Source organism: Zeus faber (genome assembly GCF_960531495.2).
Source record: "Zeus faber genome assembly, chromosome: 16".
In the NCBI taxonomy this organism is placed as follows: domain Eukaryota; kingdom Metazoa; phylum Chordata; class Actinopteri; order Zeiformes; family Zeidae; genus Zeus; species Zeus faber.
The window spans coordinates 3825028-3838714 of NC_137202.1; the positions used below are offsets into that span (position 1 = coordinate 3825028).

General features: G+C 43.3%; 1 protein-coding gene across 1 annotated transcript; it reads right to left on the reverse strand.

Moving 5' to 3' along the window:
- Nucleotides 1–3953: 3953 nt before the first annotated feature.
- On the reverse strand, nucleotides 3954–10173 carry mat1a (methionine adenosyltransferase 1A; the record flags this gene model as incomplete). The annotated part of the gene is made up of 9 exons (XM_080017004.1): nucleotides 3954–4091; nucleotides 4190–4372; nucleotides 4490–4582; nucleotides 4682–4807; nucleotides 5633–5776; nucleotides 6565–6677; nucleotides 6770–6892; nucleotides 7265–7342; nucleotides 10107–10173. 9 exons carry the CDS (start codon nucleotides 10171–10173, stop codon nucleotides 3954–3956), a joined length of 1065 nt encoding a protein of 354 aa, XP_079873130.1.
- Nucleotides 10174–13687: the final 3514 nt, after the last annotated feature.

Below are 13687 nucleotides of genomic sequence, written 5' to 3' on the forward strand. Positions count from 1 at the left end.
CTTTCTTATTTTGAACGTTGTCGTAGCCATGGCGAACACATTTGTACACAAGAACCAAAACATTTCTTTCACTCAGTTCCAATGGAACTCATGCTTTCCAAATATCTCACTCTATTGACAAAGACACCCAATAAATAGTTACTGGAAATCATGATGGTGCCAGAAAGAAAACCCACCAGCCAGGCTACCAGTATGGGTTCTGATCCAGATCTTTTCCATGTGGTTAAGAGGGGAGAACATTGGACATGATCGCTTATCTCTCCCTGCTGGTCAAGTTGCTAACTGCGTATTGACTTTTGCAATCCCTGGGTTTAAATGGTAAATAGTTACAGCTTGCAAAAAGCTCAAATTTTTATTTTATTTTATTTTTTACTGGTGGCAGAATAACTCTCCACGACCGTGTCTGTTCAGAACGCAGTTAATCTACACAGCTTGTCATTCAAAGTTTGGAGGGCTGTCGCCGTCAAAGGATTTGAAAGTTGTTTGAGGTTTAAAATATGACGAGTTGCAGTCCATGGAGGATTTCACCTTACAATCACCATTAAGGTACAATGTGGCTTTGTGGTTATGCTGTAGCTTTAATATTATACATATTTCTACTGAAGTGGTTCAGATTCAGAATGGTTTATGATAGATTTCAGGTGTTATGTCTCTAACCTAATTAAGCTGCTGTTCTGTCATATCCTATCACACTTTACAACATGTCGATACATAATTTTGCTCTATTTATGTAAGTTAAGCAGCTATGCATAATGGCCTTTTTTCCAATGGTGCCAAACTTAATGTTGCACAAAATTATTTTCAACTAAATTTGTGTTGCCCCTGAAAACACATTCTGTCAGGTTTGCCATTAATGTACTTCTGGGCCTTTTTAAACTTTAAATGTTTATCCGTGTCCGCGCCACTGCCGTTTTAGTTCCACCAAGATCCACGGGAGTCTTTTCCCTTTGTTTGCTCAACTATTTTTGATCCTTGCACTCAGGAAAATACCGTACGTCACCAGCTGTAACCAGTGATTTTTAAGCTGAATCAAGTCTGTCATTTTTACTCAAGTGGTTCTACGTTTAGATGTGATTTGTCTGTTTTGCTGTGTCTAGGCCTAAATTTTGATTTGAGGAAGTTGCTTTTACCTGACCATTTGTCTCTTTTTTTTGTTTTTCTTTTCTTTTTTTTTTTACATCTCAAAATGTGGCATTGTTTTGTGTAAATGTGTCATTGGTATTTATTTGTGGTCCTGTAAATTGTATGTAAATCAAGGCTGGTTCTACAAAGCTTGACAATGAACATTCCTAGTTAGCGGGCTAGTTTGACTGCGCTCGCAAATGTGTTTTTAATATCTTTAAGCGACACTATTCAACTTGTGCTGGTAATGGCCGGTTGGGTGGAGAATTCTGTCATATTTTGGGGATCTGTATCCTCAGAAAGATTGTTTAACCCAATAATAGTTTTCTACTTAGGCAAAATGCTCAAATACCCCTATGTGCCTTACTTTGATAACAAAAAGCCAAAGAGGTTAAAATTGAGTCTGTTTTAATGAAAGAATGATTGTTTATTCGCCTTAATGCTCAATAAATACTATGTAAAGAAAAACAAAACAAATGACTCCTCACGATTCATAATATCTTGTTTCTTGAAAGCGCTGGTTGTAATCACTGGAACAAAAGTCGTTCTTTCACAGGTCATATGTTAAACATTTATTGTCAAACAATTATTTACATTGTCCATTGTTTCTACACTGACCGTGATACTGGAAGCTGACAGTAGAGAATACAGATCCACAAAGAGAAACAGGAATCTGTCTTCCACACAGGTTGTAGTCCTCGTCTGCATGAATCATGCTATTTAAACACTGCTGCACTGCCATGGGAAGTATTTCGGTGTCATATACTGTATGTAGTAAGAAAAGACGATACCAAAGCATTATTTAAGGAGGCCTGGAGCAGGTCTGTCATGGACGTGTTCGTGGAAGCAGATTTGTTTCTGAGCTGCACGTGTGTAATGTAAATAACATTTTGCCCTCAAGCGACCAACAGATTTCACATGTGTTACTGAACAATTTGGGGTCAGACAATAGCCAATCAATAGAAAATGTTTTTTGTTTTTTTTATGTTAATTGTTAATTAAGCGCTTAAGCATAGAAACCTGAATTCTTGAAAAATATTTATTTCTATGACCCCAAAAGATGTCAGTTGAAGTTCAAATTAACACAAACTACAAACATTTGATGTGGGTTTGTAAAAGGACAACTTCACATACAAAGTCAAGAAATACTGGAAGAATTAAATAAATTAACTTTTTAAATGAAAACTTGAACTAATGAAACATGATATGTGACCATGTGTCACTTGAAAAGTCAGGTGAGCTTTTTTTTTTTTTTCGTTTTACATTGTTGCAAGTAAAATGTTGACGCCATCCCCAAGTATTCACATTTGGCCTGCCTTTTAAGATTTCAGAAATCTGCAAAAATAAATTCTTACAATGCAATCCATTATATTGAGCAATTAATCCTAAAGTATTAGGTCATAATCAAGACACAGTTTTAAGTACAAACAGGCGTTTGATTAAACGAGTCTTTCAAAATAAAAGCCATGCACCATGTATGCACCTGTATGTACAAATACAGAAACACATATAAACTTGTTTAAGTGGCGATTACAAGAACATAATAAAACAGGTCCTTGGCGCAAAATGTGTGAGATGTGTGGTAAAGAGCTACCAAAACATGAGGCTGCTTGCCTATTTTACCATTTGGTTGATTGTAACATACACTAGAGAGAAAGAGGAAGCAATGTCTCTCTACTGGAGATTAAATGACCTGTTGTCTTGTGCTTCTGTTGCAGTAATGGTGCAACAGCATTTTTCAGCACAAGTTACATAGTTAGATTGAGAATAATATTGTAGGAAAACTTCAAAACTGTTGATTATGGAATAAAATTTGCGGTAAATTTTATGTTGTTTATGGACACAATTGACTGAGACTTTGGTTCGCGTGAGTTATTTGATGACAAAAATCCACCAAAGTAAAAGTTTAGTAGATGAGGTGGGGGTGAGCACCGTTTGGAGGTGATATGGTCTGAGGTGTGTTGCAGTATATTACAAATTGCCAAAGTGCTAATTCAGAGGTGATTAGCTCCCGGTTTGGGAAAGATCTGACCGTGGTAGCTGTCTGACTGGCGATTGTACTTAACTTTTCATTAATAACCTTAACCCTCTTATTCCTATTTGGTATAACAGGGGCTGGAGTCAATCCCAGCTTACTGACGGCACAAGGCAGGAGTAGGACGCCCTGTCTGGAACAACAGTCCATCGTAGGCATCACTACACGTACACACACACACACACACATACACACACACACACACACACACACAAGTACACTATTCACACCTATGGACAATTAAGCGTCTCCAAAAGGCACAACCGGATTGTCTTTGGAGGTGGGAGGAAACTAGAAGCCTACATGGAGAACATGCAACGTTCACATAGATGTGCAGTCCACAACATAAATATGCCTCCCTATAACTCTATGTAACCCTAAAACCTTATTGTCAAACTATTCCTGTTTGATTCCTTCTTATGAATGAAGAAGAAACCAGCCTGTCGATTGTAAGAACTTGGGGAAATTCAAACGTAAGTGGTTTTCGGTTGGGGGTTTGTAGTCCATGCGGTGGCCCTGTGTTCCACCTCCAGGCTAGTCGACGGGAGCAAGCATCGGGGGTAGCGAAGGCGCCTAGAAGTTGAGCTCCTTGGGCACCTCCCATGTGAACTCAGCACGGCCAAAGTGGCCGTAGGAGGCCGTCTGCTGGTAGATTGGCCTCTTCAAGTTCAGTTCCCTGTTGGAGACATGGGCGACAGACATCAGAAATCCACCACCACCTACCAAACTGGTCAACTGGTGTGAAGTCCTCTATGAGCGAGTGAAGAACAATGCGCAGACATTTTATTTTGAGACGTTACCTGACAATGACACCTGGCCTCAAGTCAAAGTTCTTGTTGACGATGTGGAGCAGCTCTCCCTCTGACTTCTTGGAGGAGCCGTAGGTGAATAGGGAGATGGAGAGCGGGTGGGCCACTCCGATGGCATAGGAGACCTAACACGCCAGACACATGGAAGATGAAGGAGCTGAAGATGTTGCCCGAAATCTCCACTGAAGATTATGGGGAGGTGAAAACCGATCTGTGCTCTCACCTGGACCAAGACTCTCCTGCAGAGCTTGGCCTTCACCAGGGACTTGGCCACCCAGCGGGCAGCGTAGGCGGCGGAGCGGTCCACCTTCGAGAAGTCCTTCCCAGAGAAGGCTCCACCTCCATGGGCGCCCCATCCTCCGTACGTGTCCACGATGATCTTCCTGCCTGTCACACCCGCATCGCCCTGTCAAGGAAGAGAGACGAGAGAAAAAGGTATTAAACTGTATCTTCTGTGGCCCTATATTTTCATCTCTATCTGTCTATCCTAATTTTTGCATTTAGAATTGTGTTTAACGCTCACCTGAGGTCCTCCGATGACGAAGCGGCCACTGGGCTGGATGTGGTAGATGGTCTCGTCGTCCAGATATTTTCCAGGAACCACGGCTTTAATCACCTGGTGGTAACGGTGGGCAAATTCGAATAAAACACATGAAGAACTTATCAACCTTAGGATCAGAACCAGTTCAGAGCTCGCCGTCTCTCAGATGCGTACCTTCTCCTTCAGCACTGTCTTCTGCTCCTCCAGGGAGATGCAGTCGTCGTGCTGGACGGAGATGACCACCGTGTGAACTCTCTTGGGGATCACAGCGCCGTCCTTCTGGTCGTAGTGCACCGTCACCTGCACCCAGAGACCACAGTGTCTGGTGGGTCATCAATTCATTTGCTAACATGCCAATCTGACTACCGAGGCTCTACATATGAATAGATATTTATCATTATTTCTTTTAATTTTAATTCCTTGCACATATCCTTTTTCTTACCCTTACTAAAAAAAGAAAATAATAGGACAAATAATAATAATAATTAAAGTGCCTTTAATAAATATTAAATTAAACATGTTTCATAAAATAATAAATAATGATTATTACATAATAACTACATAAATAAATAATACATCCCAAGAAAAAACAACAGGGGGTCAGTGGGATCGTGATGTCAGTCGTCACGTTTCCGTTATCCCCTGCCGTCCCTCACCATCTCCCATTCCCCTCATCCCTCGCCCCTTAAGGATGACTTTCTAGGATGGTGGCCTTGACTGTCACCTCCCTACACCCAGAATGGACGGGGACAAGATGTCTAGATCATTAACATGCAATGGATGCTGTGCAGTATCTTTGGGTATTTTTCAGGATAAACGTTTCTTTGAATGTTTCTTTCTCTGAATCTGTTTTCAAACCCCACATTAAATCCGGCATACACTATAATTACACATAACCCATCTAAATATTGGGTGAAATTCACAATCAATATCTGTTTCTGAACAAACTGAACCAAAGACTATTGTTTCTCCTGAGTCCTGAGGAATCAATCTTAATGCCTTCAGTCGCCGGAGTTGATTCAGTTTATTTTGGCAGGTTTTTGTTTTCTCTTGTTAAACATCCAAGATACTAAGAAAAGTACTCATTCACAGGCTTTTATTCCTTCATGGAACTTCCGGGCTCACCTGTGTTTTAGAGTCGGGACGCAGCCAGGGAATGATGCCGCTGCGTCTGAGTTCCGCCATCTTGGCGTTGAGTTTGTGTGCCAGCACGATGGTGAGAGGCATGCACTCGTCCGTCTCATCTGTGGCGTAGCCGAACATCAGACCCTGGGGGAAAAGAACAGAACAAAGGAGATGATGTTAAGGATTTTCTGCTTAGGATCAGAACGTTTGTGTTGTTGTCCAACATTGTCGCCAGATGGATCAGTGAGAAGGTTCACTGTACTGTTGACTCCCACACCTACGGTATGTGGGCAGATACCTCCACGACTATCCACGTTTACTTATGGAGATATCTTCCCATGCCTATGTGGGCAGATACCTACCTTTTACTGCCCACACTTAGTCAAGGAGGTATACTGTATACTGACATGCTGCCACTTCACCATTTTGTTGTTCAATTTATCAACCAGGACTTGGACTCACCATTGTGAGTGACATGAAAACAATGGATAGATGGATGGATGAATGGATGGATGAATGGATGGATGGATGGTCATCACAAACAACTTGAAGGATCTGTGTTCTTATACAAGGCCTTGTTATCAAAACTGTCCAAACTGGTTGTCTAACATCTTTAATTAAATTCAAAAATAATAATCATGACCCCAGATAACACAACTGGTTAGCCCTGACTGGAGCGACCCAGTTCTTGAAGACCGTTTTTTTGGCACCGTGCATCTTTCTACTGCAATTAACTGCAAGGTTGTGTTGAGGTTGGGCACTCATTTTAAATTGACTCATTTAATGTTTTAACTGATGATATTTTGAAAATCTTTAATTCTTTAAATTTACTCTATCTGTGTTGTGTGAACTGGAAAACGGTCTGAAAATATTTTTGGATCCCAATGAGACAACCTGATTTAGGCAACGCGCTGCTGCAGGAGCATCTCTACCTGGTCCCCTGCTCCGATGTCCTCCTCCCTTCGGTCGATGTGGACGCCCTGAGCGATGTCTGGGCTCTGCTGCTCCAGGGCCACCAGGACGTTGCAGGTCTTGTAATCGAAACCTTCATGGCACAGGAGACGGAGGAACGACAGCGGGATGAGGGGGAGGAGAGGAGATTTTCTTGACATTTGAAGTCTTGGTCGTTTTCCTCACCCTTGTCGGAGTTGTCGTAGCCGATGTGTCTGATGGTGTCCCTCACCACCTTCTGGTAGTCCACGTTGGCGCGGGACGTGATCTCCCCGCACAACAGCACCATGCCGGTCTTACACACCGTCTCTGAAGGGGGGGAATGAAATTCCGCTTGTCTCAATGAAGGTTGATTTACTCATCACAACCCATAAATGACCTTAAAACTTTAATGCAAGGTGTCGTTACTACGTTATGACACTGTAATTACACTGAAGTTACACACTTTGAATGTTTTTATCATCAACAGGTACCCAAGGGTTTAAGGCCTTGCAGCAACCATAGGTCAATATTGAAACCCAAACAGCTAATTTCTGGAAAGTAGGTCACTCTGGTCGTGTCCGGCACAATTTGTTGGCTTCACCAGATCAATGGAAAATCCCCGTCTTTGCACAAGGCTGTGTTTCGGTTGTTCACCGAAGGTTTTACGGGGGGCGAGGGGACCTCCTTTTCTCCACTCACCACAGGCCACTTTGGCGTCTGGATCCTCCTTCAGGTGGGCGTCCAGCACGGCGTCGCTGATCTGGTCGCAGATCTTGTCTGCGGAAAACGAAAGTAATAACAATGATGGAAAAAATGGAATGGATGAGAATTTCTATGATTACTAAGCTTTGCAAAATCTGTCTGCTACGGCGGTCTCGCCGCTTGTTTGGAAACCGCAGTACCAAATAGAGGTTCTGTATATTGATAATGACAATTGAGAAAGCTTAATTAGCTGCATGATAAAAGATAATAAAATGTGTTGATTTTGAATGGAGCACTGGGAATGTTGGATTTGAGTCCAGTCACGTCGCTTTGATTACGGTGTGTCGCAGTCTGGCGGAGCGGAGAACAGGACAAAGCCTGACGCCTCCATTCAGCTCTTTCTGTCTCTTTTGTTTGATGTCTCTATATCACTGTCTCTCAGCTGAAGCAATGCGACTCGTGGGTTACATCAGAAACAACATCAACATCTGGGTTGTGCTGACTTTGAGGTAAACACACCCCCAAAATTTCAAACACAAAAACAGACAAATTCACCCTATTAAAGACTGCAGGTGAGTTTCAGTGCGTGTTTGGCCTTTTTTTTTTTTTTTTTTTTTTTGGCATAAGTAACATTTTATGTGGTGTAAAGCTTTCTGACAAACTGATAGAGTGGAGGGGGCGGTGGCACATTGTGAGAACAGCCCAGACCTATGTGTTTCTTATCAGGTTGAAAGTGTGTGCTGTGGCCTTCAAACTGGAAACCTCATTTGGAGTCCCATTTATCCAGAATAGTCCTAATATCTTAAATTATTGATTTTGACAGTCATTCATTCATTCATTCATTTCATTCTTGTTGTTTGGTTTTGGATTAAAAAGAGGGAAGATGTATGAAATAGTGTGAAATACAGTACAAAAAAAGCCTAAATGGGTGATGTTGAGTATAACAGAATAAGTAATATTAATTAAGTGATTAAAACTTAATTAAGTAAAAACACTACACTTACAGTACCAATTCTAATTCATACTGCTTTAAAACTTGCCTTTTTTGACATGGTGGACTTTTTCTTTGTCCAAACAAAAGTTCTTTCCACTTTCCCTTAGTTTCTAATCTCATTTATCCTGTTGTACTAATCTGACCAAAGGTAACAAATTATTGATTTTGGTGCCGGGGACTTTGGGAGCTTACATATTTCTGGGAGTATTACAACACGCCGTTGGCTCCATTGGACAGATTACAGAGGGCAGAGTGCATGGAGCGGCTCTGGTTGGACGCTGGGTTAGGTAAGCTGCCTCAGTGGGCGTGGAAATAAAAATGTTAAAAGTGGTTGTTTGCAGCTCAGAACGCCGAAAGGTAGAGCCAAATCAAACATTAGAACAAGATGCACATGCACAAACACACACAAGCATGTGCGCAAGGGCTGGGTATTGTTTAAAAATGATGATGCTAGTACCAATTCTAGTACCGTTAAAGTGATACCGATACCAAGAGTACTTTTTTAAATACCTTTATTTTATGCTATACCCATCATGTGAAAGGAAGCATTCAGTTCCATAAAATGCCACCACTCCTCTCCATCCAAATGATTTTTACACAAATACATTTTGATGGTGTTCAAATTATTGAAATATTAATTAAACAACTGTACAAAACTGTACAATCAAGTATTTGGGGAGTGTCATTTTAAACAAATAGCCAGTATTGAAGAATGATTGCATCAAGGAAAACCTGTTTCACTGTTCATATGGACACCTGACTGTTTTTAAGACAGACTTGAAAAATTGTGAATCTATCCTTGAACAGACTGTTGTAGCTGCTGCTGCGGTAGTGGGCCAATAACACGTTGCATTTAATCGAAAAATGCTTGTGGTGATTACAAATAGTATTTATTTATTTATTTATTTTTTTCTAGATCTGGGTACAAAAAGGATTGAATGCAGGTATCGTTTGACTGGAGAAGTTTCCATACTACTTGGTTATTTTGGTCGCTACCTTAAAAGGTATTGAGTACCAATACTCAGCCCTAATGTGCATAGACACACAAAACCACCATTAACCTTTTCTACGTATCATTTATTTTACCGTAATAACTTTCATTTATGGTTTGCAATATAAATATACAATATTCTCAAAACAAGTGGTAAATCGGTGCCAAAGATATGTTTTCATATCGTCTATTCATGTTGTGGGAAGATTTTGTCCAACCTAACCCACATTCAAAATTTGAAACGGGTTGGGGCTTGGGTTCTCCTAACCATTTTGCATTTGTTTGTCTCCATTCAAGCCTATTCACCTGAGTGAGTTATATGAATATCATTGGAACTAGTGATAAACAACAGACATTATGGCCCTGATAACCCAGAATTCCCTTGTTAGTTCCATGTTAGTGCATTTTAAGAGTGAAGCTCGTTGGTAATTTCCTCCTCGAGGTGGAACCCTACACCTCCGTCGATCCGGCACATCCACCCAGCTGTCCAGGAGGGAGGGTGGGTGCTATAGGACCTAGTGCCCACGTGCTGTCAATGGAATACCATTCAAGTGTGAGTGGAGGAGGCTCGGATCCCATTCAGACGTTTCAGACATTACTCCTTAAATACATGCAGGATGAGGTCTTAATACCGTCAAGGCAGTTTGGGCAAAGGTAGGTAGAGATGCTGTAGATAGAGGCAAAGATTCTTCTGAAATAGCAATTTTCCTCAGGCAGTAGAAAATAGAAATAGGTTTTCAGAGTTTGGGCTAAAAAGTTTAATATCTGAGCAGTCTTATCTCTCATTTCATATACAGTAATAATCACGCTGGACTTGATATGAAGTGGTCTTGGTGTTCTTTGGAGAAGCTCACCTGGATGTCCTTCTCCCACGGACTCTGACGTGAACATGAAGGAGCCATCTTCCGGCAGGTCACTCATTTTGTCAGTGCCAGGAACTCACAAGTCGGATCTCAAAACACTCAAGGTGTCAAATATGTCCTTCGGTTCCCACTGATGGCAGCCAAATAGTTTTAGGGGAGGCTGTTTTGTTATTCCTGCTTCTTGTCTATAAAGATTTTTTTGGGGGGAGAGCAGTTGAGCAGGAGAGGAGATGTGGACCAAGGAGAGGAGAACCAGGAGGTAGAAGCCCTGCAGCCAAAACAGTCTATGCTACAAAAGTCCAGTTCTGGGTGCACATGGTCCTATATATTGCCAAGAGAACACACACACACACACACACACACACACACACACACACACACACACACACACACACACACACACACCATGTGAACCCATGGACCAGACCATTTCACGGGGGTGTTGCTATGGGGAGGAGATTATGGAGAGTGGACCTGGTCCATTAACCCCTTGTGCACATTGCGATGCTTCACTCTGGTTTCAACAGGAGCTGCTTCCTACCCTGGGGTGAGGAGCTAATCATAGGGGGAAGGTGGGAACAGTTTGGGTTTGGGGGCGGGGGACTTTTGACAGCTGCTAATATGATGCAATCTGCTCTGTTTACATAGTACAAAACAGATGAAAGGAAAATCAATAACAGGGAACTATTTTACTAGTTATTTTATATTAAATGTATTATTGTAATAAATATTAAATAACTGCAACAACTGTAGTAGGACTGGAGGTCGCAGAGTCGAATCAATCCAACCGGTTCCTTGTGATGACCATCTCTCTCCCGGCCTGAAAGAAGGGGTTGTTGTCTTGCAACGTCGGTTTGAAGATGTTTTCTCTGCCTTGCCAGGGCGCACCACCCTCATAGACCACCACATTGAAACGTCCCCAGGGGTAATGGTACGTTTACTGACCTATCGCTTGCCTTAGCACAAAAGAAAGGTGTACGCACAGATCAAGTCCATGTTAGACATGGAGTGATGGAGGTTCTTTGTGGACTATTGCAGGATGAATGATGTGTCAAAGTTTGATGCGTATCCAATGCCCCGGGTCGACGAACTCCTGGATCAGCTTGGTACGGTCCGCTTTTTTACGACACTGGATTTGACCAACGACGACTGGCAGATTCCCCTGTGTCCAGTGTCTGTACCAGTTTCGCACACTTTGAGATGTTTTGGGTTGTTTGGGGCCCCACCCACTTTCCAGCGCCTCATGGACTGCATGCTCAGCCCACATGCGGCATATGCTTCTGCGTACCTGGATGATGTTATTATCCACAGTCATACCTGGGAGCAGCATATGTGGGGCTGGAGTCCCTGAGGTGGTGAGGTGGGCCGGGCTGACTGCCAATCCAAAGGGGTTCTGGGGTACCACTTGGACAGGTGCATTCTCAGATAGACAAGACAGCGGCAATTGCGGCCTGCCCAAGGTCCAAGACAAAGAAACAGGTGAGGAGATTTTTTGGGATGCCAGGCTATTACAGGCGCTTTATTTCAAAATTTTCAGCGTGGACAGCGGTCTGTCAGCGGTTTCCTAACAGACCTCAGCCAGAAGGTGCCAGTGTGAGAGTGTGGGGAGCCAGTGCTCCATACACCTAACTTTGCTCTCCCTTTTCTACTGCAGACAGATGCCTCGGATGGAGGGTTTGGCACTGTTTAGACCCAGGAGGTGGATGGGACCAAACACACATTACTACATCAGTAGAAAGCTCTCAGCTTCAACACGAGACAAAGTACAGCACCATGGGGAAGGAGTGCCTGGCGGTCAAGTGGGCGAGTCACAAGTTGGCTTCACTGCATGAAGGATGCCTCTTCCTCTCTTGCTCTGGTTAGCTGTCGGCTGGGAGGCTCCCCGGCCTAAGTTGGGCGGTGGGGGTATGTGGCAGTGGGGAGTCGTTTTGGCGGCATCTGCAGCTGGAGAGAGGCAGCACCCGCAATCAAAAGTGGACGCACCTGCAGGAGATTGAGGTAATTTGCAGAATGTTTAAACGTGTTTAAATGTGTTTTTCAGCTCTCTCTCCTGACAGCGAAGCTGGGTCCCACTCCAGGACTGGGTGATGTGCTACAGTTCACCAGGTCACTCAGGTCACTCAGCCCCAAACATAACAAGAGACTTGTTACAAACACTATGGGATGAAATTGATTCACCCCCCCCCCCAAAGTGAACCTGAAAATTCTGCATTCTTGTGCAAGGAAAGTTGGAAGTTGTGTCACAGGATATTTCCCTTCACCTGGAGGTCAGAGGCGTGTTACAAATATCAAAGGTGGCGGATTGTAGAGGTAAAAGTGAGCTGCTAGCCACGTACACACACACACACACACACACACACACACACACACAGACACACACACACAGATAGACAACAGCTGACAACACAACTGTGGCAGTAAAAATACGGATTAATAACAACAATATTAATAATAATATCAATAATAATATACACAGATCAGCCACAACATTAAAACCACCTGCCTAATATTGTGTAGCTCCCCCTCGAGCCGCCAAAACAGCTCTGACCCGTGGAGGCATGGCCTCCACAAGACCTCTGAAGGTGTCCTGTGGTATCAGGCACCAAGACGTAAGCAGCAGATCCTTTAAGTCCTGGAAGTTGTGAGGTGGGGCCTCCATGGATCAGGCTTGTTGTTCCAGCACATCCCACAGATGCTCGATCGGATCGAGATCTGGGGAATTTGGAGGCCAAGTCAACACCTTGAACTCTCTGTCGTGTTCCTCAAACCATTCCTGAACAATGTTTGCAGTGTGGCAGGGCACATTATCCTGCTGAAAGAGGCCACTGCCATCAGGGAATACTGTTGCCATGAAGGGGTTTACAGTACTTGGTCTGCAACAATGTTTAGGAAGGTGCTAAGTGTCAAAGTAACATCCACATTAATGCCAGGACCCAAGGTTTCCCAGCAGAACATTGCCCAGAGCATCACACTGCCTCTGCGGCTTGACTTCTTCCCTTAGTGCATCCTGGTCCCATCTCTTCCCCAGGTAAATGACGCACATGCACCCGACTATCCACATGTAGAAGAAAACGTGATTCATTAGACCAGGCCACCTTCTTCCATTGCTCCACGGTCCAGATCTGTTGCTCATGTGCCCATTGTAGGTGCTTTCAGCGGTGGACAGGGGTCAGCATGGACACTCTGACTGGTCTGTGGCTTCACAGCTCCATACACATCAAGCTGTGATGCGCTGTGTGTTCTGACACCTTTCTATCATAGCAGCATTAACTTTTTCAACTATTGTGCTACTGTAGCTCTTCAAAGGGGTTAGACCAAACAAGCTAGACTTTGCTCCCCACGTGTATTAATGAGCCCATGGGCGCCCATGACCCTGTCGCCGGTTCACCAGCTGTCCTTCCTTGGACCACTTTTGGTAGGTACTAACCACTGCATACCAGGAAGACCCCTCAAGACCTGTTGTTTTGGAGATGCTCTGACCCAGTCATCTAGCCATCACAATTTGGCCCTTGTCAAAGTCACTCAGATCCGTACGCTTGCCAACACATCAACTTCAAGAACTGACTGTTTAC